Consider the following 26,749-nt stretch of genomic DNA (forward strand, 5'->3'; position numbering starts at 1 on the left):
GCTTAGATTAGAATTTTTCTATTCAGAGTAAGTTCTGAAGGTGAGTTCCTGTGTCTTAAAGGACTTGGAAGATAGAAAAAACATGAGCATTTAAAGAGCTGAATTCTAATGGTCATCATTTTAAAAACATCTTTCCAGCTGACTGCATGGCTATACTTGTAATCCCAGTGCCTCAGGAGGCTGAGGCAGAAGAATTTCAAGTTTGAGACCAACCTCAGCAATTTAGCAAGGTCTGAGGACTTAGTGAGACCTTGTCTCAAAACATACAAGAAGGGCTGGGGATGTGACTTAGTTGTTAAATGACCCTCAGTTCAATCCCTGGTACAAGGAAGGAAGGAAGGAAGGAAGGAAGGAGGGAAGGAGGGAAGGAGAGAAGGAGGGAGAGAAGGAAGGAGGGAGGGAGGGAGGGAAGGAAGGAAGAGAGGGAAGGAAGGAAGAGAGGGAGGGAAGGAAGGGAGGTAGGGAGGGAGGGAGAAAGGAAGGGAGGGAGGAACAGAGGAAGGAAGGAAGGAAGGAGGGAGCTAGGTGCAGTGGCACATGTCTGTAATCCCAGTGACTTGGGCAGGAGTCAAGCAGGAGGATCAAAAATCCAAGGACAATTTAGTGGGGCCCCAGCAATTTATTGAGTCCCTGTCTAAAAATAAAAAGGGCTAGGGATGTGGCTTGGTGGTAAAGCACCTCTGGGTTTAATTCCTTCTACCAAAATAAAATATAAAACACTTTTCTAGGAATATGAAGGCAACATTGTATAATGGACTGACAGAAGTCTTTGGAATCAAATAGTATGTAGATCAAAATATAGACTCAATGCCCAAGTTCTTGGGAAATAAAATGACATAATAATAAATAAAATGACAATAATTATGGACTTTAAAGTTGCACTGCTTTTTTTTTGTTAAACCCTTTTTATTTTTTTTTTTATTTTGGGACAGGGCCTCACTTAGTTGCTTAGGGTCTTGATGAATTGCTGAGGCTGGCTTTGAACTTCTAATCCTCATGTCTCAGCCTCCTGAGGTGCTGGAATTACACCTGACCACACTTCTCATAGTTTAATCTCAGTGTCACCATAAATTATGTAATAATGGGTAAGTTATGTTCACTGGTGCCCACCTCCAAGGGTTGCTGTGAGACTTAGGTAATACATGAAAAACATTAGAAAATATAGTTGTCAGCCAATCTTCACTATTTGGTGATATTACTTAACTTTTTTTGAGCCTTGGCCCTTTTTGTCTATTCAGATGAGGATAATGATATTTATTTTATAAAATAAATCTTGATGGAAAAATTAAGTGAAGAAAATTAAATGAAGAAAAATCTGTCTAGTAGTTTGTGGCATATAAGAAGTAATTAATATTCCTTCATTATTTTAGTTTCCAATTACTTGTAATTCTGTGTGATCAAGAACATAGAAATTTTTTTAACTTTTTTTTTAGAAGTAGTTGGACACAATATTTTTATTTTATTTTATTTATTTTTATGTGGTGCTGAGGACCGAACCCAGGGCCTCGCATGTGCTAGATAAGCGCTTTACTGCTGAGCCACAATCCCATCCCCAAGAACATTGAAATTTTCAAAGCAATTACATTCACTCACTGAACTCTGTTGTCTGCCCTCACTGCTGGTGATCTTAACAGTTCAGTTTAAGAAAAATGACATCTATGTTACCTAATCTTATGAACATTTCTCCTTTGAATTCTATTTTATGTGTAGTATTGTTGACCATCATGAAATCCTGATTTATATGACAATATCTTATGTCATAGGATTATTGTTCTTCATTTGTACCACTCTTCAGTTTCTTTCCCTAAAATTTCTTCCTTTTTTTGGGGGGGTGGCGGTTACTGGGGATTGAACTCAGGGGCACTCAACCACTGAGCCACATCCCCAGCCCTATTTTATATTTTATTTAGAGACAAGGTTTCACTGAGTTGCTTAGTACCTTGCTTTTGCTTGAAGTTCAAATTGAAATCGTAATCTTCCTGACTTAACCTCCTAAGCCACTGGGATTACAGGTGTATGCCACTGAGCCCGGCAAATTTCTTCCTTTATGATTTTTTTTTTTGTGGTGTTCTCCTGTATGTCCTTGTCTCTTCTTACTCTGTACATTTTCCTGAAACAATCTCATCTATTTTCATTGTTGTAACTATTACTTGTGCATTGATGATGCCCAGCTCAGACTTCTCTGATGAATTCTAGGTCCATAAGACTAGCAATTTCCTATATCTTGCCATATGGCTGTCCATCCTACAGGCTAAGCATAATCAATACTAAACTTATTTTTTCTCATGAGATTGTCCTTCCTCATGATATTCTTTATACTAATTTGTAACGTTGACTTACTAAGTGTGCTGAGCCAGTACCCAAGAATCATACCAACATGTTTTACAAAAACTGCAAATTTCCTGGACTAATGACCAAAATAGATACCAAGTCAGAGGTGTTGCCTTTAGTGGTTAAAGTACTTATGTCTCAATAACAAATAGGTTATTTTCTTGGCTCTATTACCAATTTTACATTTTCATCTAGAGTAGTCACTTAACCATATAATTAGATAGTTTATCATCTGTACTAGAAAAAGAAAATGTATCATGATGAAATAGTAAAGTCAATGAGATTCTTAAATGAAAGATGCTTTGTAAATGCACAATATTAGAAGCATATTTTGTTCCAGTTATTGAAAGCATAATATCTGTGAAAGCACCTGGTCATCAGAATAAAAAGCATCAAAGTATGTGATCACTTGCCAGACAGCAGTACTGTTAATAAATAAAAGCAGAGCAAACCAGGCAAATCTGTCATACGTTTTCTCTTTCTCTCTCTCTCTCTCTCTCTCTAATCTGTCATACGTTTTCTCTCTCTCTCTCTCTCTCTCTCTCTCTCTCTCTCTCTCACACACACACACACACACACACACACACACACACTTCTCAAGTAGAAGCTCTAACGGGGAAAAATAAAAAACAATAGATTCATGCCAACTTCATTACTGCTTTGTTCTGCCTTAAAAGATCTAAGAAATAAAGTCTGTGTCAAGGACTTATTTTTCCTTTTTCACTTCCTCCCCAAAAGATTAAGGCTTTCAAAGGGTTTCAGGCTGCTGTGTCATCAAGCTATTCTGGGTGTTATATCCTTAGAGTGGGGGAAGGGATACAATGCTTCATGTTGGTCATGTCTCCTGTATTTTCATAAGGATGTGTAATGGAATATGAATTATTGTTTTTTAATCACTTAGGGCATTTGAAAAGCTATAGCATCATGATGGTATTTTTTTAAGTTGTAGATGGACACAATATCTTTATTTTTATTTGTTTTTATGTGGTGCTGAGGAATGAACCTAGTACCTCACACGTGCAAAGAAAGCACTCTACCACTGAGCCACAACCCCAGCCCATGATGGTATTCTTAATCAAGGATCTTATTTTCCTTGACAGCCTGTATCTGGACTACCTTTTAGTCCTTCCATGAAGCAAGGCATATTTTATAATCTCTATTCTACTACTGGAAATGTGGAGACACTCAGACCCTGAGATAGCTGAATTAGGAGAAGTCAAAGAATTCCCTGCTTTTCCATCACCAAGAAGAAACTGTTCATAACAAATTAGCCCAATTTTAAAAATAACAAAAATAATGAAAAAGATCTGTTTTTTTTTCTGAGTATGTAAATTAAATAAATTCTTATTTGTTGAACATTTGGCAAATACCAGAAAGAAGAGTAAATGTCACCCATAATCTTAACACCAAGTAATAACAACTTTAATATTTTGTTAGATTGTCTTGAACTTTTTCCCATGTATTTATATTCTTTCTAAAAAATGGTAGTATCATTGTTTATCACTCTACAACTTATGTTCATATCTTCAATTTTTTGAATATACCATTACTTAATGTGGTTAAAAACATTAGAAAGTATAAAAAATATAGTGAAGAATCGTGTTCCTTTCTGATCCCATAGTTAACTATTATTTACTAGTTTCTTTCCAGAGAATTTCTACATCATCTTTCTTATATAAACCACACCTATAATATATCATACAGAATTTCCAGTTTCACTTTCTTTGTACTGAATCAGTAACTTAAAGATCCTATAATATGAATATAAAAATCTCTATTTTTCTGTTTTTTTAAACTTCTAAAAATTGTCTTGCCTCTACCTAATTTGACTTCAAGTCTTTATGACTTACCTTTATTGAAAAGGTTTTTCAGAGCATACTATTTAGTATTCATAAATATATCAGGATTTTTTTGTTTTTGTTTTTGTTTTGTTTATACTGGGGATTTAATCCAGGCTCAAGTTTACCACTGAGCTACATACCTAGCACTTTTTAGTTTTTATTTTGACAAAGAGTCTCACTGAGTTGCTTAGTGTCTCACTAAATTGCTGAAGCTGGCCACAAACTTGCAATTCTCCTGTCTCAGCCTCACTAGCTACTGGGATTACAGGCGTACACCAGCACATCTGGTTATACCAGTTATTTTCTCAGTGTGAATAATCATGATTTTAAATGTGAAATTATAACAAGTACGATTGACAAAAAATAAATTTGGGAACATAAAATAACATTCTTGGTAAGCTGCACCTTTATTGGTTGTAATAAAAGTGCATGGTTATTCTAGGGAATCATCTATACCTAACTGGAGAAAGTGCTTCTTTCCCAGAATAAGAAGAATTGGGAAGCCATCACTTTTTTATCAAATATACAGCTTTGTCTTTAATGTATATATAATATTACACATATGTATATAACCTAATTTATGTAATCAGTACTCTTCAGACAAATGTTCAAGGTGTTTATGTATTTTTATCTTTTATAAAATGAACATTCATACTGTTTTTTATTTTATAAAGAGAAAATTTTTTGAGGGTTGGTTTTTTTGTTTGTTTGTTTTTGTTTTGGAATGCTGATGAGCAAACCCAGAATTTTCAGTATATTAAGCAAGTGTTCTACCACTTAACTACATCCCTAGCCCTGTAAAGAAATTTAAAATTTGTAATACTCTCTGTTCCTATTGGTTGATAATATCATTTTTGTCCTTCATTCTGATGTGATTTATTTTTATTAATTTGTATATGTTGAACCATCCTTACATTTCCCAGGATAAATCCAACTTGATCATGGTATATAATCTTTTCTCTCTCTCTTTGTTTTGGCAGTACTAGAGATTGGACCTAAGGGCACTCTACTGAGCAATATCTCCTGCCCTTTATATTTTTTATTTTGAGACAGGGTCTTGCTAAGTTGCTGAGACTAACCTCAAACTTGCAATCCTCCTGCTTCAGCTTTCCCAGTTGCTGGGATTACAGGTGTGCACCAATCTGTCAGTGATAATGAAATACAGTCTTTTTGATATGCTGTTGGAATTGATTTGTTAGTATTTTGTTGAGAATTTTTGCATTTACATCCATTGGGGATACTAATCAGTATGTTTTTTTCTTTTTACTGTTATATCTTTGTCTGGTTTTGATTTTAGGGTAATGCTGACCTCATAGAATGAGACTTAAAGAGTTCCCTCCCTTCAAATTCTCTGGAAGGAAACTAATAAATGAATAAACAAATAGTTTGAGAAGCATTGGTATTCAGTTTATTTTATTATTTATTTATGTTTGTTTGTTTTTGGCAGTACCAGGGCTAACCACTGAGTTATATCCCCAGCCCTTTAAATTTTTTTTTTTTTTAATTTTGAGAAAGGATCTTACTATGTCCAGATTTTCCTTGATATTGCAGTTCTCCTGCCTTCCATGTCATTGGGATTATAGCTGTGCACCACTACACCTGGTAATATTAGTTTTTTAAAATTTTGATGAAATTCGTCAGTGAAGCCATTTGGTCCTGGGCTTTTCTTTTTGGTGCACTTTTTATTACTGACTTAACATCATTACTTGTTATTAGTCTGTTTAGGTTTTTTAAAAAATATTTTTAGTTATATATGGACATAATATCTTTATTTTGTTTATTTATTTTTATGTGATGCTGAGGATCAAACCCAGTGTCTCACATGTGTGAGGCAAGCTCTCTACCACTGAGCCACAACCCCAGCCCTCTGTTTAGGTTTTGCATCTTCATAGTTCATTGGTTAGGTTATGTGTGCTCAGAAATTTATGTGTTCTAAGTTTTCTAATTTGGTGGTATATAATAATTCATAATGGTTCTTACTATCGACTTTTGAGATGCTTTTGGATTCTATATTAGGTTCTAATGTATTTTAAGGTCTCTTTCTAGGCTGTTTATTCTGTTCCATTAACTGGTTTGTCTCTTGATACTTGTGCTAGTTCTTTATTTTCAAAATTATTTAAATTTCAATTTTAACTTCTGCTGGATAGTCTGGTGAAGGATTCTAAAAAATCAATTAGGTTTTCATGATGTAAGCATTTTGTTATTGTGTTTGGGCCTTTTCCTGTCTAAGACCATTTTATGTAGGACTGAGCATTTCTTTCACTCTAAATACAGCCATTTCCTGAACTGGGTAGCATGAGAAAAGCAAGTGTTTCCTTAGTTGACTTTGTTTGTAGTAAGTACTGAAGGTGTTTATCTCTGGCTTTTAATAGTTCTTCACCAGCTTTAAGAATTACTATTTAGGAAACTGAATGGTAGAAAGAAGTAGAAAAGAGATTACTTCCACTGTATGCTGTGTATATCATATGCGTGTACACCTGTTCAGAAGAATGATTAAAGAAGTTTTAAACAATCTTTAAAAGGGTGAAGATGTGTATATATTCCTTTGATTGCTGCTGAGAACTTTTGTTGAGGAAAGGGAAGATTATGCTCTTTTTTTCTGTCTTTGAAAGTCAATAGTAAAACTAGATATGGTCCAGAATGGTAGTGATTTGCTCACTTTGTGTGTTCCTTTATCAGGTTTGTTGCCGCCAAACTGATTACTGGCAATTTGTGAAAGACATCCGGTGGCTTAGTCCCCACTCAGCCCTTCATGTAGAGAAGGTAAGCGTGAAAGAAGAACTGGTATTCTAAGGTGCAGCTGCAAGTCTTCACTGTTTGATGTTCAGTTGGAAGAGAATTCTCGCCTAGAATGGAGTGTATCCAGTTTCCTGATAACTGAGGAAAGGAAGTTATTCCTGTAGAACTGGCATTTACTTTAAAAATAAGTAAATAAATAAATAAACCTGCAGGGCATGGTGGCATATACCTGTAATCCCAGCAACTTGGGATGTTGAAGCAGGAGGATTGCAAGTTTGAGGCCATCCTCAGCAATTTAGGGAGGCCCTAACAATTTAGTGAGACCCTGTCTCAAAATAAAAAGGGTTAGGGGTGTGGCTCAACAGTTAAGTGCTCTTGGGTTCAAACCCCAGTACCAAAAATTAAAAAATAAACCTTACAGACCTATTGATCCAGGTCACTTTCTCTCCTCTGGGGAAGGTGTAAAGATCTGTGAATGTGGGACCATAAATAAGCTCTTCAAAATCTAGGGAAAATGGCAAGAGTTTTTCTAAAATAACAGGGGAAGTGGGACTTTTATGCTAATTATTTAAGAAGAAAAAGTACCAGTTAGAAAGGAATGTGAGATTTCTGTAGGCCAATATCAAATGGAACCAAGTATGATGTCCCTAACAGCTTTGGCTACTGTTATAGTACTTCTCTCTCCTGTTCTCAGCTTAATATGGTACCCCTGATTTCTAATCAGGGAAACTGAACTCAAAAGTTAGGTGATAATGGCTGAAGTTACACACCTGGTTCCAAAACAATCACTGCCAAGTTTATGTATATATTCATTTCACTCTATATTATGGAAAATTTCAAATATATATAAAATTAGAAAAACAAAACAAACTCCAAACTATCCATCACCCCACTTCAGCATTTGTCAATGTACTGCCAATCTTGTTCTGTGCATACCCCCCAATGCTAGATTCATTGCTAAGATAATGTTAGGAAAAGTAGCTTCTTTCTAGATAATCAGGAAACCAAATCACAGTGCCTCAATTCTATAGAAAAGCCTGTTATTTCCTTTTTTCTCATCACTACTATTTTTCCCACTAAGCCTTCCTCTAACTTCTTTTCTAAATTATGTTGCTATTGTTATTTTCTCTTAAAAGATGCCTGAAATTGCCATTCATATATTTTGTCAGACTAATCCTGGGCTACAAGATTTTATTCTTAAAAACATTCAAGATCAAGGTTCCAAACAGAACTTTGCATCTAAAGCGAAAAAGAAGTGCTCAGATGGCTTCTCTTCAGTGGCATTTTTCCAAGATGCCTCCCACCCCCCAAGATTTTTGTCACATTCTTTTTTGAAGGCCACCTAAAATAGAGGACTCTGAGAAAAGCCAAGAGGTCAAGTTTTTCCTTCCTCTGAGTATCCCAGAACAGAGACAGATGTAGATTGGCATAGTGGTGGACACTTATAGTCCCAGTTAGTCAGGAGGTGGAGGCTAAGGTATGAGGATCATAAGTTGGTAGCCAGCCTGGGCAACTTATTGAGACCCTATCTCCGGATAAAATTTTTTAAAAGGCTCAGGGGTGGGAGTGGGTGCAGCTCAGAGGAAGAGTGCTTGCCTTGCAAGGCCCTGTGCTCAATTCCAAGTACTTTAGGAAAAAAAGAGCCAGTGTAGCAGCTTTGTCTTTCCTGGAGTTGCCTCTCCTAGAATTGCATATCAGGTCTTAACTGCTTAGTTCCTCACTAGTGGTACAATTCATCAAGGAAACTATTAATCCCTTACATCATTCTCTAACTCTAGTATCCTCTAGATGCTAGCTAGAGAAAAATACTTCTGATTGCCTCCCTTTACCTATCTCAGTGAGTTCTTGGGTCATTAGGCCTCAATCCTGCTGTATCTAACAGGATGTATACTTTGACTCTTGCCTCTTTGTCTCACAGTTCATCAACTTACATGAGAATGGCCAGAATAATGCCGATGGTGTGAGTGAGCATGCTGTTGCAGAGTTGTGGCTACAGCACAGCTTACAGTGCCACTGCCTCTCAGCCCAGCTTCGACCTCTGCTTGGGGATAGACAGTATATTAGAAAATTCTACACAGGTGGGTAGAGATCACTTAGGGTTGCTGTATATACTTCCTTATTCTCTTCTACTATTCCTCTATAAGGTCTCTCTAATTCCAGAGCCTCATATTTTTCACTTGATGCCAAGAGATTCTTACTTAGAAACATATCCTGTCTTCCTTTTCACCTCCCTTGAAAAACAATAAAACCTTATGCTAAGTATTCCACTATACCCATACACACAAACCAGTAATGGTGTAACCAAAATGTACGTAACAACCATTTATCGAGAGTTTCTGTTGGGCCAGGCACTGTGATACTGTCCTCATCACAATAATCCCTAAGAGTCAGGCATTAGTACTCCTATTTTCCCATCAGAGAAACAGAGTTCAAGGAGGTTAGGTGATTTGGCCAAAGTCACCCAGAGCCAGAATTTAGTCTTTTTTTTTTTTTTTTTGAAGCCTCTTATCTTGAGCTCTTTGCTTACTGGACATGGCTTAGCTTCTCCTATACTTTACTTGTCCCTAATTCCCTTTCTCCCTTCAGTGGAATGTTTCTCCTCAATTCTTTTTACTTTCTTTCTCTTCTCTCTCTCCCAGGGCCATTCAAGGAGGCCAAAGCTCTCCCTGCTGGATTTCATCTCTGTGATAACTTTTCTCTTCCCAGATACTGCTTTCCTGCTAAGCGATGCCCACGTCACAGCCATGCTTCAATGCCTGGAAGCTGTGGAACAGAACAACCCCCGCCTCCTGGCTCAGATTGATGCATCTATGGTAAAGAGCGCAAGGAATTATCCATGTCTGTGCTGGGCCCCAGACCTCATCATGATTTAATTCACAGTAGCAAATGACTTCTTCACAGAGGCAGTTGTGAATGGAAAGACTTTCATTTTTATTTTAATTTTTTTTGTGTGTGATGCCGGGGATCAAACCCAGGACCTCTTACATGCTAAGCAAGTGCTCTACCACTAAGCTTTACCTCTTAGTTCCTAAGACTTCCATTTCTAAAAATATTTAAAAAACAAAGAGGTACCATTAAGTTTCTTTGTTTATATTGTGCTAGGGATCAAACCTAGGGCCTTACATGGTAGGCAAGGGTTCTACCACTGAATTAGATACTTATTGAAGCCCCCATTAAATACTTATTGAAGCCAGAAACATGAGAGGCTGAGAAAAGAGGATCCCAAGTTTGAGGCCAGCCTCAGTAACTTAGCAAGACCCTGTCTTAAAACAAAAAATAAAAAGGGCTGGGGATATGTCTCAGTAGTTAAGTACCCTATACCAAAAACAAACAAACAAATGAAAAATTTATTGAAGTGAAAAATCTAAGCTTAGGTCTTATTTGCTGTGGGGGAAGTAGGAGTGGGGTAGGGAGGTGTAGGTGTTTTTTAAGTCCTTATGGCCCTTGGTCTGAGTAAATACCTCCTTAATGCAGGTTTGATGAAGAGCTGGGGAGAAGAAGGTTAGTTCTGAATTCGGAGTTGGTTTACAGTGTCATACCTAGTATAGGTTAATGGTACATGGGACTTTTTTTTTCCTTGGGTATAAAGAAAATTTTATTACCTATAATAAGCTTACCCCATCTACTTAGACCACCTAGAAGGATTCCATTGCAGAAGCTGTGGTGTACAGCAGGACTTCACAGTTTCAGTTTATGCTGTATTAGAAGGTAGCTGTGCTATGTTTATAGGATCTGGCTCTAGTCCAGGCTTGCTGCCAAAGGCCAGCTTTTATCAGCATTTCTGAAGTATTGACTGCCTCTCCTGTAAGGGCCTCTATCCTTGACTCTGACAAATGTTTTGTTTTGTTTTAGTTTGCCAGAAAGCACGAGAGCCCACTGCTGGTAACAAAGAGCCAGAGCCTGACAGCTCTGCCTGGTTCTACATGTACCCCTCCAACCAGCTATGCTCAGCATTCCTACTTTGGGTCCTCCTCTGGTCTCCACCAATCTGTGCCCAACCACAGTTCAGGTATGGATGCAGGAAGGGGTGGTGGTTCCATGTATCTCCAGGCCTGGAAAGTAGAGGATTTTGTAAGTGCTCACAGACTGGGAATTGAGACTTGAGTTGGTATAGGTTGTCAAACTTCATATATATTTAAAAAGTTATATAGCAGCAAATATAACATAATTAAAGTAATAGAGGGGGGCTGGGGATATAGCTCAGTTGGTAGAGTGCTTGCCTAGCATGCACAAGGCTGTGGATTCAATCCTCAGCACCACATACACAAAAAAAAAAGTAATAGAGGAAAGAGAGATTTTTAGATTCTTTTTTCCCTCACATTTTTATGGGTATATTATAGTGTTTTTTGATTATTTTGAGTTTCTAATCTACAGTGAAAGAAGGCATTTAATAATTGCTAACATTTTTTGAGTGCCTACAACATGCTGATCTCTATTATAATCTGTTTATATGTAGTATCTCATTTGATTCTTAAAACAGTCCTGTGAGGGAGGTGGTGTTATTATTATTGCTCATTTTGCAGATGAGGAGTACATAACAACAGGACATAAAGCCTCTATCTCGAGAGCCCAGGATCTTGACCTAGCTGCTTCTAAATAATTTTTCACTTTAATTGACTTACCTTTTCTGAAGTAACATCTGTCCTCAGTACCCAGTAATGATAGAGAATTGGTCTTAAGTTGTGGAGAAGCCTTTCGTGCATACTGTAGACCTCTAGATTACTCTTTTTTAAAAAATCTTTATTTTTTTCTTTTTTTGATTTAGTAGAAAATTTTATACAAGTTTTTTATGTGTTATGGCTTATAGGTAATAGATACTCTTTTTAATTTTTATTTTTATTGTTAGCTTATCTTCCTTTCCCTTATTCTTTATTTTTTATATTTTAGAAAGAAGATCTACTTCCTTTTCCCTCTCCAGCATTCCCCAGAAACCTCAAGAAAGCAGAGGACACCTCTCACTAGCAGAGGATCAAACCATCCAAGCTCCCGAGCTTTCAGACTCTGCAGTAGCCAGGGATTCTGCATTGACCCCAAATGAGATGAGCTCCAGCACTCTGACCAGCCCTATAGAGGCATCCTGGGTTAGCAGCCAGAATGATTCGCCAAGCGATGCCAGTGAGGGACCTGAGTACCTGGCCATTGGCAACCTGGACCCCCATGGCCGGACTGCCAGCTGTCAGAGTCACAGCAGCAATGCTGAAAGTAGCAGTTCCAATTTGTTCTCCTCTGGTAGCTCCCAGAAGCCAGATTCTGCTTCTTCTTCTTTAGGGGACCAAGAGGGTGGGGGGCAGAGTCAGCTGTCCAATGTCCTTCGAAGATCTAGCTTCTCAGAGGGGCAGACTGTCACTATCTCCAGTGGGACAAAGAAGAGCCATATTCGTTCCCATTCAGATACCAACATTGCCTCCAGAGGAGCCCCAGGTAATGGTGCACACCAACCACTAGTTAGCAAGATGACCCCTTGACTTTAGAGTGGAAGGGAACATTTGTTCTTATGGCTTTCCAAGCACCCGAAAGAGGTTATGTTTCTGATGACATGAGATTCTGCTTTATAGTGAAAGAGAGAACTTTGGAATGTAATACTGATAATCAAGAAATGTCTTGAATATATTTATGTTTATTCCTTTATATATTGCTAAATACTAAATACTTTCCTGGATATATTAGTTCCTTGGTATCAGAGGATAGTGTGACTCATCACATTTCAAGTTTTAAATGATCTCTTGAACTAAGGGAATATATTAAAGAGCTTTAAAAATAATCCCATTAAATTCCTCCCCTTCCTGTGATTCCTTGGAACTTTGGTCAGGATATAATACCAATATGAGAGAAGCAGAGTGATATTAGGGTTTCCTAATTAAAACTAGGAATATAAGTATAGGACCTGGTAACCAAGTTGGTGGGGCTGAGGGACAGGTAAAGAGACCCTGGCCCCTGGGAATGCTGTTCCCTTAACACTAGGTGAGCAGAGAGCAGCCTAGACCTGGGGAAGGTGGGTTTCATTGCTTTTGCCATCTCCCTGCCATCATCCTTCCTGGGTTGTTGGTATCTGGCAGACTTTGTTTGGATTTCACTTATAGCAGAATCTCCATAACAGCAAGGCCGTTCCGGGTCAGAAAACTCCAGAAATAAAATATTAAAAAAAAATTTTTAAATTAAGGATAAAAAGGATTCCCTTAGCAACTGGAGTTGCCATTGCTTCTCTGTAATTTTTAGAAAGAAAAGAACCTAAGGGCCTCATCTGAAACTTTCCAAATGGCAAATTTTATCTCTGTTTTTTCCTCAAGAATTTGACTTATTGGAACTTTTAAAGAAAAAGTCTCCAAATCAAAGCCTGTCTTCCCATGAGCTTTCTTAGATGTGAAGAGTGTGCTTGGGTTAGATCCTCATGTCACATCTTATACTTTAGGCCTGGTGTCTACTGTATTCCAGGTCATTGGCCTTTGAGCATGTAAAACTTCCCTGCCCCCATTCTTGAATCCACATGGATTCCAGAAACCATGGTAACCTGCATGGGAAAAGGGAGCCTGTGAAAACCTTGCAGAAGGGTCCGAGGGAGTATGGGTCATGTGTAGCTTCTTGTACAAGTCGTCCTTCCTTTAGCACTGGGGTTCCCTTTTGGAGTTATGTCCCCACCTCTGCCAGGTAAAAGACATAGTTTTTTTATTTGTTTGTTTTTGGTTTTTTCCTCTCTTTCTCTAATCTTGTTTGCTCTGTCTGGACTCTTCTCTATACTTGTCTGTTTACCTACAGGAGGCCCCAGGAATATCACCATTATAGTTGAAGATCCCATTGCAGGTTTGGGAGCCAGTCCTCTACCTTCTCTCCCTTCTGCTCCTTTGTGATCCCCTTGTTTAGTTGAAAACGTCTTTTTACAGTCTGGTGTCAAATCAAGTCTGGCTAGTCTGGTCCTGTTATGATGTTAGGACCTGTCTGTAAAATGACAGTGATACTTAATGTGATATATGTTCTTCTCACAACTTCTATATGCCTCCTTCAGTTTCCCATCAGCTTCTGGGAGGCAGAATCAAGACTTAGTGATTAATTTTTGCCCAAAGGTAAAACAAAGACCTACTATTTATCTAAGGCCTCTTGATGAATCAGTGACAGAATGTTTCTTTTAACTGAATACTTACTGTGGATTATTTTATTTTCCTTGACTTAACACCAGAATGTGTTTTATCCCCTTTCTGTGGTTTTGGATACACTTGCATGTTCTTTGCCTGTCCAGAGTCCCATTTCCTTTTTCTTACATATGTTTTCATAACCCTGTGAGTTCCCATACCCTATTCCAACCATTGCACATTTTTCTAGTGACTTCAATCTGTTTCTTTGGTTTTCATGGTAGTGTCTCCTGTATTCCAGATCATTGGCTTTGAGCATGTAAAACTCAAACATTTGTGTTGTATTCTGGGTACTGTGATTCATGAAAATATTAATGCTGTAGTAATGTGTCTGCAAGACAGTGGTGAGAAAGGACTGAAAACCATGGCCTCCTGGTAATGAGTGAAGCTGCTAGGTATCTAGGTACTCTGAAAAGAGAAAGTTTAAGAGGAAATAAAGTGTGCAGAATCATCATTTAGAAGAGCATATTTGTTCTTAAGAGGATGAGAAATTATAAGAAGACAGATTTTGAGTAAGTGTAAGGAAATGCTAAGAATTAATTGGGTGGGCAGCATTAGGAGGTAGTGTACTCAATGTGCAAAGGCTGAATAGCCATATCTTGTAAAGAAGTAAGGTTTTGGGGCTGGGGATGTGGCTCAAGCGGTAGCGTGCTCACCTGGCATGCATGCGGCCCGGGTTTGATCCTCAGCACCACATACAAAACAAAGATGTTGTGTCCGCCAATAACTAAAAAAATAAATAAATATTAAAAATTCTCTCTCTCTCTCTAAAAAAAAAAAAAGAAGTAAGGTTTCTGTTGTGTTTGGAATCTAAAAATTTCCTTCCAAGACATGGTTTCTTACCAAGGTTTCATGGTGACTGCTAGGTTGTCCCCAGTTGGTGGTGAGGAGCAGAGCCTACTACTAGGGCTACCAGAAGTCTCTGAGGCCCAAGGAGAAAGCTGATTTCTCTTACCATGTAGTAGCATTTTTTTTGCAATAGGAGCAGCAGACAAGTTGGTACCATTTTCCATGGAAATAGGTTAGATGTGTCTCAATCATTCATCTTCCCAGAGCACCCTGCTCATTTCTTAGGCATCCACCTGCTCTTCTACCTGCTTTTCCCTCTGGCACTAGAAATTTTGTGTTTCTTTTTGGAGAATATCAATTTCCCATTTCCTGTAATCCCTGCCTGCTGCTGTTTTTCCACTTCCAGCTCTTACTAGTCTTATTCCAAGGCACCTCCTGCTTTGCCAACCTTATCATGAAACCTCTGTCTTCCTTTTCCAGTCACTGAGCCCTTTGATTTCAAGGCCATTGTCTTTAGCTTCTTCAGCACTGCCTTGATGCTGCTGTTAAGAACATAGCTGTTTGTTTTTTTTTTTTATTCCTTAGTGAATGTAAATTTACCTTCTGATATCTTTTAAAAAATATAGTGTCAATGTATCAGAAAATTTTAATGTGCTTGTGTTTGTTTTACCATCTGAAGACTCTCTCTCTCTCTCTCTCTCTCTCTCTCTCTCTCTCTCTCTCTCTCTCTTGTTTTATTTTATTTTATTTTTTGGTGCTGGGGATAAAACAAAATCAAAACCCAGGGCCTCACTTATGCATGCCAAGAAAATACTCTACCACTGAGCTACAACCTTAACAACCTATAGACTATTTGCTAAATTAGTTTGTGAAGTGGTTAGAAACATTTGGTTGGATGGCAAATAACTAAATTGATTCATTTTGATTTGATACTTTTCACCTTTGTGTTGTCCCATTCTAGATCATGTTTTCTCTCTTCCAGCTGATTTCCCATTCCTTTCCTCTACGTGTTCTGTTTTCTTGGGCTTTTAACTATTAATATGCTACCCTTTTCCTTCTTAGGTGGGCTTTGGGAATGGTAGCAGTTAAATGTTGAAACTCCAGATTGGGAATGTATCTGTTGCTTACTTCTGTGTGTGTTTTTACTTCCTGGTGTGGTCACTGACACTAGAATCCTACAATGATAAGTCGAAGTTAAGAGGCCCCTTTCCCTTCTCTGTTCAGAGTAGTGCAGTCAGCACACCCAACTCTCTGTACCTGGAGTATGGTAAGTGCGTACTAGGAAGGCTAGGGATGAAATGGTGTCTTTTCTTTGCTTTCTCCTCCTGCCTGCTAAAGCCTCAGCTTTTGTACTCATCTCAACTCTGTGGAGGGTACGCACTGTGCAGTCTGACCACCCCTTCTTCAACCCCTGTGCTAGAAATCATAGTCACCTGCCATTTCTCTTGGACCCCCTCTGACTCTGGGGTCCCACTGTCTCTTATGTTGTAGGTATTATCACGGCACGTCTCTGTTGATCCAGATGGAATGGCTGTCTGAGAGGGTGAGAGGGAATTTGAAAAGAGGCCTTTGAGTATCTGGGTTTAGTTACCAGAAGACAAGTTTCACATGGAAGTCATGTACAAAAGGAAGTTACTAGTGTCCTTTTCTGACTCTCAGCATGGGTTTTTAGATTTTTGTGAGTGTGGAGTAGGAGGGAGAGTATGTCGTCTATAAATTTAGATAGTGTAAGTATTGTCTCTGGACTGTCTCCATGTAGTTCACCATTCTCCAACCAAGAGGCTTAGTAGTGCTCTGGGACTCTTAAGAATCTGAGTAATTCTATTAGAAGATAGATACCTTACCTCTAATTCCTCATTATTTGGGAAGACATGAGAGCACTTTAGTGGTAAAAAATCTTCAGACTTCTTGAAGAAGTCTAAATTTAGCTGTTACATATTTGCTTTTTGAGACAGAACTTTTTATATCTACATTCCATTTTCCCACAGAGGGTGGTCAGTACCTGTGCTCAGGAGAGGGCATGTTCCGAAGACCATCAGAAGGACAGTCCCTCATCAGCTATCTCTCTGAGCAAGACTTTGGTAGCTGCGCAGACCTTGAAAAGGTGAGGAATCAAAGGGTCTGATGAAGAACTCATTCGTTGGAAGATTTGGCCTGAGGATCTGTGATGCCATTTGTTTGAAAGAGATTTTAGGTTTATAGCAGTGTCATGAGTATAGCCTGCAGTAAATATAAAGTCCAGCAATTTCTGTTTCTGAGGAACTCCTCAGGAAGTGTGTGCTTTTCATCAAGTCCAAAATATTAGCAGTTTTATCCTAGAAGCTGTGCTGGGCAGAGAAACATTCAATTTTAGGCACATGATTATTGTTTCTTCTATCCTGGAACCTTAGATAAATTCTATTTCCAGGACTTCTGTATTTCATGCTTAGGCTCAGATACATAATAAATAACAACTATGCAGCATTTTTTAGATAACAAAACACTCATATCTTGAAAACATTGACCTTAATACTTCATGTGTAAGTATATGAACTTGGAAAAGAGCCTGGTTGAAATTTCTGGGCATCTTCTCTTTTTTCCTTTGCTAGGCAAAGAACTTTTCACACTTTATTCCTAGGCTTCTTCAGCTTATTTAACTGCAAAAAAATGAATTACATATAAGCAAAAACTAAAAAGAACTGCAGTGTCCTAGCAGGTTGTGCTTAAAAATATTAGAGAAGCTGGGTGCATGCCTGTAATCCCAGAAGCTTGGGAGACTGTGGCAGGAAGATCACAAGTTCAAAGCCAGACTCAGCAGCTCAGCAAGGCCCTAAGCAAATTAGTGAGATCCTGTCTCAGAATAAAAAATGAAAAGGGCTGGGGATGTGGCTCAGTGGTTAAGCACCTCTGGCTTCAATCCCTGGTACCTAAAGAAAAGAAAAAGAAAAAAAAATAGTAGAGTGCTAGATTTTATCAAGTCCATAAACAAAACAATTTTAAAAAGCATAAGATAAATAGCAACTTCCTGTAACATCTTCAAGTTTTTTCTTCTTCAGAAGTTGACTCAATTCAACTTGCCTCATTCTTAAAAGCCTCATCAAAATTCTCCAATGATCTGGAACTTTATCACCATCACCATCTTCTCCAGTGGCAAGTGCTTTTCCATCCACAGCTGGGCAGAGCTTCAGCCAGTTTCCTTAAACTAGTCAGACTGTCTGTACTGTGCTGGTTTAACATATTATATTTCTGTCAGCTGCTTTGTCTTACCATGACCTATAATGGTGAAAATGTTTGTTACCAGAGATGCTTGCACTGAAGGTTTGTCAAGGTGGATAACTGTTCCTTGATTTATAAATACATTCACCCCTTCAGTATCAGAGATATTGTTTAGCCCTATGTTCTTTAAGGAAAATTGAAGTGTTTTGTGTTTTATTATCCGCTGTAGTGGTTCTGTGAACCACCATCTTCTCTCTGAGCAGTTCTTTCCCACCAATACATTCTTGTGTCTAAATTTTGCTAAATTTTTCCTGGTTCATGATAGTTCTTGTTGAAATTGAAATGGGACCGCATGGGGTACTTAATGCTGCATGGGGTCTTGGGCTGACCAGCTGAGATTTTCATTTCATTTTTATGTATAAAATGGAACAGGCATGCATGGTCAAGATAGCAAAGAGAATTTAGAACAGATTTTCTTGTCATCTACTTTCCTTATAGTAGAAGTATGCATTTCCCCTGGGTGTTTTTGATAAGAGGAGTGCATGCCTTGGAAGGTCTGCTTTCCAGCATTATAATAAGTGAGGCATTGAATACTTTTAGTTTCTTTTATTTTTTGGTACCAAGGATAGAACCCAGGGGCACTTAACCACTAAGCCACATCCCCAGCCCTTTTTATATTTTTATTTAGAGACAGGATCTCGCCAAGTTGCTTAGAACCTCTCTAAGTTGCTGAAGCTGGCTTTGAACTTGGATGCTCCTGCCTCAGCCTCCCAAGCCACTGGGATTACAGGTGTGTGCCATGTGCCCAGCTTACTTTTAGTTCCTTAACATACAACTTCTTTGGTGCTTGCCTTCCCATAGGAGAATGCACACTTCAGCATTTCAGAGTCCTTGATTGCTGCCATCGAGCTAATGAAGTGCAACATGATGAGCCAATGCCTAGAAGAAGAGGAAGTAGAAGAAGAAGACAGTGATAAAGAAATCCAGGAACTGAAACAGAAGATCCGCCTTCGGCGCCAGCAGATCCGCACCAAGAATCTGCTCCCTATATACCAGGAGACTGAGCAAGGAAGTGAGTGAGGCCTATAAACACATTTTTGTTCCTGCTTCTTCATGGCTTCAAGACAAGTTCTGTGCCTTGAGGGCTTTCGTTTCTGATCTTCCTTTGGGAATTACACCCAAACCAAGGTTTTGTCACTGTCAGAAAGATATTACTTTGTTATATTTTTTAAAAAAAATTTGTAGTTGTAGATGGACAGAATGCCTTTATTTTATTTATTTTTATGTGGTGCCGATGATCAAACCCAATGCCACCTCATGCATGCTAGGCAAGCTCTCTGCTGCTGAGCTACACCCCAGACTTTGTTCTGTTTTTGAGAGCTTGTTTGGAGGTTCTAGCAGGGGAGCTCAGCTACTTATATACCCTTGACCAAAGATGCTCCTCCTCTATCAGGGACGATTGTTCTCTTTGAGCAAGAAGCTTTGGGAGGGACACACATGGAGCAGTGAGGAAAGGGACACTTTCATAGCCAGCCAGATCATCTGAATCAACCCTGGTGATCAATGGGGGTGATAGATGTGGAAGCCAGATTGCCCTCACATCCCCTTTGTTCTATTTTTGTTACCAGACTAAGAATACTTATTCCAGAATTCATCCATTTCCTACATCAGAAATGGCTTCCTTCCAAAATAGATTTCTGATGTAAGGAGAACTAAGACCACTGATTCCAGGTTGACTTCCCAAATACTAGTACCTCCTATTTACATGAAATCTTCTAAGGTTATAAATCAACAAGAGCTAGTTTCCATTTCAACAGCTTCACTTCCAACAAAGGTTTGATATACATTTAAGTCCTACCAGTTACCTTTTACTGTGACATTGGGAGGAGCAGGAGATCTCTTTCTGTTCTATTTATTGTTATTGTTTTTATTATTATTTTTTGATAGGCTTTCGGGTCACCTCCAGTAGCTCCCAATTTAGTTCCCGTGATTCAGCACAGTTCTCTGATTCTGGCTCTGGTGATGAAGTTGATGAATTTGAAATCCAAGGTAAGAAGTGATACTTTGTTACTGGGAGCTTTTGTTATTTGTTTCTTTCAATTTGGAATCATATGCTGTGAAACTCCCTAAGTAGAAGTTCTTCATTAAGGTCCGTTAGGGAATGTTGTAACCCATTAGGGATACTGAAAGGAACAACTTCTTATGTTAGAAACAAAACCCCTTTATGGGTTCACTCCACCAAAACAAACCAAACCTATTTTTAGAAAAAAATTGGGGGGTATACTGGAGATTGAACCCAAGGGTGCTTGATATTGAACTATATCCCCAGCCCTTTTTATTTTTTATTTTGAGAAAGAGTCTCATGAAGTTGCTTAGGGACTTGCTAAGTTGCTGAGGCTGGCCTGGAATCTGGGATCTTCTGCCTCAGCCTCACAAGTCACTGGGATTACAGCATGTGCCAATGTACCTGGAAATACCCTTTATAGGTTAAGCAGAAAAGAAAAGAACCATGAAAGGAAATGTTCCAGTTGGAGTGGGCTGACAGTTGAAGTCACCCTGATGCTTTTTTTGCATTGTAATTCTTCCTTCTAGTTCATATACCTCATGAAATTAGAATCCTATCCTCTTATGCCCCATAACACAACTAAAATTGTTTTGAATTATTCAAAAGGAGCTTTATTATATCCCTCAACCAAAAGGACAAGAAGAATCATTGAGGAGGAAGCAAAAAGGAAAATAAATCAAGTTCACAAAGTGGAGCTTTAATTTCTGACCTCCTAAGTGCTAACTTGTTATAACAGAATCATAGATTCTTATTAGAAGTATCAGCATATAGAAGGAGAGGGGCTCCCAACCAGGAGGTCAGTTGTATTAAATCATATTAATGTTCCATTCCTGCATATCATAGGTTTCTTCAAGTTCTCATCAGTGAGACAAACAAAAATAGTTCCAGTACATAAGTTCTTCCCCATGGGTGAAGCTAAGAGTAAGTTCCAGGTAGAGCTGAATTGTGTCTATAATACTCCATTATGACATTGTAACATGGGGTAAATAGATTTTTTTATTACATGTTAGAGAACCCATTCATCTGTACAGACCTCCAGATGAAGTAGTCAGGTTTTTTTTTCCACTCAGAAAATCAGACTTAACACACATTTTTTAGGTCTCTAGCCTTCTGTGTTTTTCTTAATGTAGTTGATTTCTACAGGTATTTCTAATAGGTAGTCATTTAAAACTCCATTTTTTGTTTGTGGTTTTCCAGCAATGTTTCTGCATCTGGCACCACCTGGTTTTCCTCCAGTTTACTTCTGACATTGACTACCTAGAGTTAACACAGATCCATGAGTTAAGAGCTCAATTTCATAAGATTGTTCCCACTTAAGATACCAGATGCAAGTGAGGTCACCTACATTCTTCCCTGCTGACTATGAATTCAGGGGTTCCTATGTCCCCTTTCCAGATTTAATAATTCACCAGAATGACTCACAGAACTTAGGAAAGCACTATATTGCCAGATGTGGTGGCACACACCTGTAATCTCAGCAAATAGGGAGGCTGAGGGAGGAGGATTGCAAGTTCAAGGTCAACCTCAGCAACTTAGCAAGGCTATTAGAAACTTAGTGAGACCTTGTTTCAAAAAAAAAAAAAAAAAAAAAAAAAAAAAGGGCTGTGAATATGGCCCTGGTTTTAATCCCTAGTACCAAAAAAAAAAAAAAAAAAAAGCATTATGTCTATGATTTCAGTTTATTATAAAGAATACAAATAAATAGCCCCATGAAGAAGTCATAAAGCAAGATCCTGAAGAGTTCCTAGTGTAGGAACCTCCGTCTTTATGGAGTCAGGGTACACGACCCTCTTAGCACATGGATATGTTTACCTGCCAGGCACCTCCCCCAAACCTTGTAGTTCCAAGTTTCATTATGTGGAAAAGATTAATTAAGTCATTGGCCATTGGTAATTGAACTTAATCTTCTGCCCCTCTGTCTTCCATGGAGGTAAAGGGGGAAGTCAAAGTTCCAACTCACTAATCATATAGTTGGTTCTTCTGGTGGCCAGCCCCATCCTGAAACTATCTGGGTGCCTGCTAAGAGTCAGTTCATTAATACACACTCGGGTATGACTGAACGGGATTCTTTATTAATGATAAAAGACATTTCTGTGACTTAGAAAAATCCAAGGGTTTGAGGATCTCTATACTAGGAACTAGGGATAAACATGGTCTCACTAAGTTGCCCAGGCTGACCTTGAACTTGCAGTCCTCTTTCTTCAACCTCCCAAGTGACTGGGATTAAAGGCTTGTACCACCACACCTGCCATATATTTATTTTTTGTTGTGCCATAATGTTGTGATTGACTTGATCTCCAAAATTAAAAGAAAGTGAGAGGATTCCACCCTTTCAAGAGCAGCAGCAGAATTTCATGAGGGTAATATTAAGGCAAATTCTGAGTTTACTGCTTTATCAGATGTGGAATAGTCCAGTTGGAGGCTAAATATGTTTCCTGAAGCAAAGCAGGAGGATGGGGAAGCTAATTGAGTTGACAAGGAAGTTGCCTAGGGGAAGACATACAGTACATTACTGTTGGAAAACTATTGCTGCAGTTGTGGGCTCCTAGGAGATGTTTAATCAACTTATTCCCTAGTTAGTTCAGAATAAAAATCCTAAAGGAAAAGACCTTAAGGCAGGGTTTCTCATCTTCTATGCAGTGCAATTCTTTGTTGTGAGGAACTGTCTTGTATAGTAAAATATTTAGTATCATTTCTGGCCTCTGCCCACCAGAGGCCAGTAGTACTCCTCTCCCCACTTGAGAGTCAGAAATGTCTCCAGATATTGCCAACATCACCCCTGATTAAGAACATTGTCGAGTTGGGGTTGTGGCTCAGTGGTAGAGCACTTGCCTAGCACACGTGAGGCACTGCGTTAGATCCTCAGCATCTCATAAAAATAAATAAATAAAATAAAGGTATTGTGTCCATCTACAACAAAAAATTAAAAAACAAAAACATTGTCTTATAAGGTCCTTGAGGCTAGATGAGTTTGGGAAGTAGCAGTAACTATCCAAGCTATAATGAGCATCTGCCTATTTGATGTAAGTTCCTAAAAGCTGTTTCATCTTTTGATCTCTGGAACATGTGGTATAGAATTGTCAATCTCATCAGGTTACTTCATGTCAGAAAACTAAAGGGCCCCTTTTATAATCATTATTACACAGATGATAGCGAAGGATCTAACCTGAATCACATGTCAAAGAACGGACTCTCAGTGTCAATGGCCTCCATGTTTTCAGGTAGCCTGTGTTGGAAATGTGGATGTGCTTATACATGCATGTGTGTAAGTGTTTGTGCCAGCTTTTGTATATACTTGGCCATGTGAATCCTGTTAAAGTAATGAGGACTACATGATCTGAAGATCTTATTAGAAAAAACTGGACTTAAGTGATAATAAGAAGCCAGGAACAATTCAGATATTCAGATATTTTTCCTCATATGACTCTATAAACAAACTCAAACTCAAAGTCTTCGTTGGGTTTGTCCTTGTTGATTCTTCCCTGCAGTGATCATTTTAGATTAAATAGTCATGGACTATGGAGGTAATAGATAGCTTAGAAAGAAATGGTTAAAGAATTTTTGTTCAAATATATAGGTAAGCTACTGCCACACATTTAGACAGCAAAAGTAGGACAGAATGCCATGAAACTTAGTCCACTTAGAGTTTGAGATTTGGAGAGCCAACTTTCAGAAAGCTACCTCTTCTGGGTACTTCATATATAATTAGGAATTGCTGCTATAAATAGCCATCTTTAGTAATTGCTTTGTGATTCAAATAAGTAGGTTTTCTGTAGGTGTAGTTAATTGAAAGAAAGTAACAGTATTCTACTTAAAATGGTTTTAAAACACAAATGACAATAACTAAAACACTAAGAAAAGTAGGATGTAGCTCAGTGGTAGAGCATTGCCTAGCAAGGCCCTGGGTTCAATCCCCAGGACCAGACACATACCTTTTAATAATGTTAATATAATGTTTATGACTGTTCATATTGTCAGCCACTAGAATTTGAATAATTATATAAGATTAATTTATATAATTAATTATTATATAAGATTAGGTCAAGATTTAAAGAAATAAAACTAATTAGGTTCATTTTTCTCTAATCCTGCATTGTTGTAATATATTTAAACATTAGTCTTCCATTGCTTCAGATTATCCTGTCACTTTTTAACTGGTTTCTGATGTGTTTACAACCACAATCTTTTGCTGATGCGCTTATTGACTGTTGGCTATTTCATCAGAGCATATTCAATCTGCTTTACTCATAAGGCATTCCTTTATTTGGTTATCCTAATATCCTTCCTTTCCCAATTTTGGGAGCTTTCAAAATTTTATATATATGACAAGTTTTACACCAAGAATATGAAAAAAATTTCAACTAAAAATCTACTTTTTCTTGTGATCCCCATTCTTGGAGTCTGGGGGACAGGGAGTGTGGGGTGAGGTACCTTGCCTCAGACACATTATGGAAGGGGAATGAAAGGAAAGTCAGAAGTCACTCTTAAAAATGACAACTAAAGGACTAGGGATGTAGTCGAAGAGAGCTTGTGTGAGGTGCTGGGTTTGATACCCAGTTTAAAAAAACATGACTTAAGTTACATGTGTAAGACTGGAAGATGCTGCACCACACGACACAGATCACCAAAGAGGTTTTCCACTTTATTACAAAAGGCTGTGTGTTTATATAGGTCTAAGGAGAGGTCGCAGGGCTGAGGTAGATAACAGGTCGCCCGTTTATTGGCAAGCTCTTCCATATGTCAGTTCCGGAGCCCAAGAAGTTAATTCTAATTGGGGCTAAGGCTTCCCACCAGCAGGGTTTGAATGTTGGCGCGGGCAGGAAACCTTTCGCACCAGTGAAAGAAACAAAGAGGGGAAAGAGGGTCGTTAGACGCCATGTTGGGGTTTTTCTCTGGGGTGCTGCTGCCATTATATGTTTTCCCAACAACATGTTCTTTCTGTACATAGTTTCCCAATGATATAAGTATAATTTACTATTCATTTTTCTCTACTCTAGATTTCTTTATTGCTTTCTGTTCTTTATCATGTGTTTCTGGTCTTTTATCAGGTTTGTTATTGGTTTAAGACTCTTCCTAAAAAGTATTTTACTTCTACTTCTTATGAACAGTCTTTCTAATCATGTCCAGAGGTTTACAGACACATTTCCATATGATCAGCTTAATAATAATTTATACTATGGAAGAGTCTCTTGGGATACCATCATTAGGAAGGTCATCAGGATCCATAACACTCTTGAAAAAAAGTTTAAACTACTTAAGCATCATTTTATGAATATCACCTATGATAAATCCTCTAAATATTGTAATAATCTGCCAAGTCTAATTACTTTTCTTAGATTGTGATAAATTAAATAGACCGTGTGGGACAGAACTGTTTAAAGTAAATAAATTTGAAAGTTCCTTATTTCTAACAATGAATTTGGAGATAGACTTTGAGATCACGGTTTATTCATAAAAAGCTTAATATTCATCATCATCTATATCTTTTTAAAAACAATTTTATTTAGATATAATTTACATATCAAAACTCACCTACTTCAAGTGTACAGCTCATTGATTTTTTTAGTAAATTTACCGAGTTTTGCAACCATTACCATCACCTAGTTTTATAACATTTTTATTGTCCCAATGTTATGGTTTGGATGTGAAGTATCCCCCAAAGCTCTTGTGAGAGACAATGCAAGGAGGCTTAGAGGAGAAAAGATTGGGTTATAAGAACCTTAACCCAATCAGTGAATTAATTCCCTGATGGAATTAACTGAGTGGTAATTGAGGCAGGTAGGGTGTGGCTGGAGGAGATGGGTAATTGCAGGTGTGCCTTTGAGGTATGTATTTTGTATCTGAGAATAGAGTCACTATCTCTGCCTGCCCCACCCCTTTCTGATCATCATGTGAGCCACTTCTCTCTGCTACACTCTTCTGCCATAAAGTTCCTCAAGCCCTGAGGAATGGAGCTGGTTATCCATGGACTGAGATTGGTTCATAAGGAGTAAAGAGAATTCCAGAGATGACAGAAAGGACAGATGTAGTTGGCGATCACTTTTTCTAAGGCTGGGGTAGAGCACCTAGGGAAGGAACAAATGTGAAAGAGGGCCACAAGGCCTGAGATCCTGACCTCCTGGCTCACTGAATGGTAGAGAAGCTGAAGAGCTGCTTTGATATAGTATCAAGTAACACTGTGTACTAAGAGGTGCCATGCTACAAGCCTTCTCTGGGAAACAATTTTCTGGAGAATGTACTGATGGGTAGAGGAAAGTGCCTTGTCTCTGAACTCAAATAATACTGGGAAAGCAGTTCATGGGAAGGTACTAGGCATCTGGCACTCACTTTTAGTTAAGTTCTCCCAGGAGTTGTTGAGAGAAATTGCTTATGAGAGGTACCACCTAGTGGCACTCTGCTGCAAAGATGCACAAGGCATACTTCTTAGCGTCCCTTAGTGCCTTCCACTGAAAAGAACACTGTACCCAGCTGAAAGAGGAGAAATGGTTATGGATCCAGTACTAATGCATTGTGAGCAAAAAGACAGATTTGTGGCTAAAAAATCAGTAAATTGGTAGCTGGCATAATATATAAAGATGAATACTCAGAACTGTATTTTCCAACAAGTTTTAAAATTATATCCAATTCAAGGTAATCAGTTGCTTCTCCTCCTACCCTTTTTAATA

General features: G+C 38.3%; 1 protein-coding gene and 1 pseudogene across 2 annotated transcripts in view; one reads left to right on the forward strand and one right to left on the reverse strand.

Annotated features, from left to right (window-relative positions):
- Rubcn (rubicon autophagy regulator) overlaps positions 1-26,749 on the forward strand; it is a 66,416-nt gene that overhangs the window by 25,069 nt on the left and 14,598 nt on the right. For both annotated transcript variants that reach the window (XM_058583540.1, XM_058583539.1), the window contains exons 3-12: positions 6,852-6,935; positions 8,830-8,989; positions 9,618-9,724; positions 10,764-10,920; positions 11,799-12,332; positions 13,665-13,709; positions 16,813-16,928; positions 18,881-19,091; positions 19,967-20,068; positions 23,231-23,305. In XM_058583540.1, the coding sequence (XP_058439523.1) occupies positions 6,852-6,935; positions 8,830-8,989; positions 9,618-9,724; positions 10,764-10,920; positions 11,799-12,332; positions 13,665-13,709; positions 16,813-16,928; positions 18,881-19,091; positions 19,967-20,068; positions 23,231-23,305 (1,591 nt within the window). The remainder of the gene's footprint in view (positions 1-6,851; positions 6,936-8,829; positions 8,990-9,617; positions 9,725-10,763; positions 10,921-11,798; positions 12,333-13,664; positions 13,710-16,812; positions 16,929-18,880; positions 19,092-19,966; positions 20,069-23,230; positions 23,306-26,749) is intronic.
- On the reverse strand, positions 17,873-18,530 carry LOC124101710 (transcription factor BTF3-like; annotated as a pseudogene).

Source organism: Marmota monax, unplaced genomic scaffold (genome assembly GCF_021218885.2).
Source record: "Marmota monax isolate L192 unplaced genomic scaffold, Marmota_monax_Labrador192_F-V1.1 WCK01_AAM20220418_F8-fsc00052, whole genome shotgun sequence".
NCBI classification, from domain to species: Eukaryota; Metazoa; Chordata; class Mammalia; order Rodentia; family Sciuridae; genus Marmota; species Marmota monax.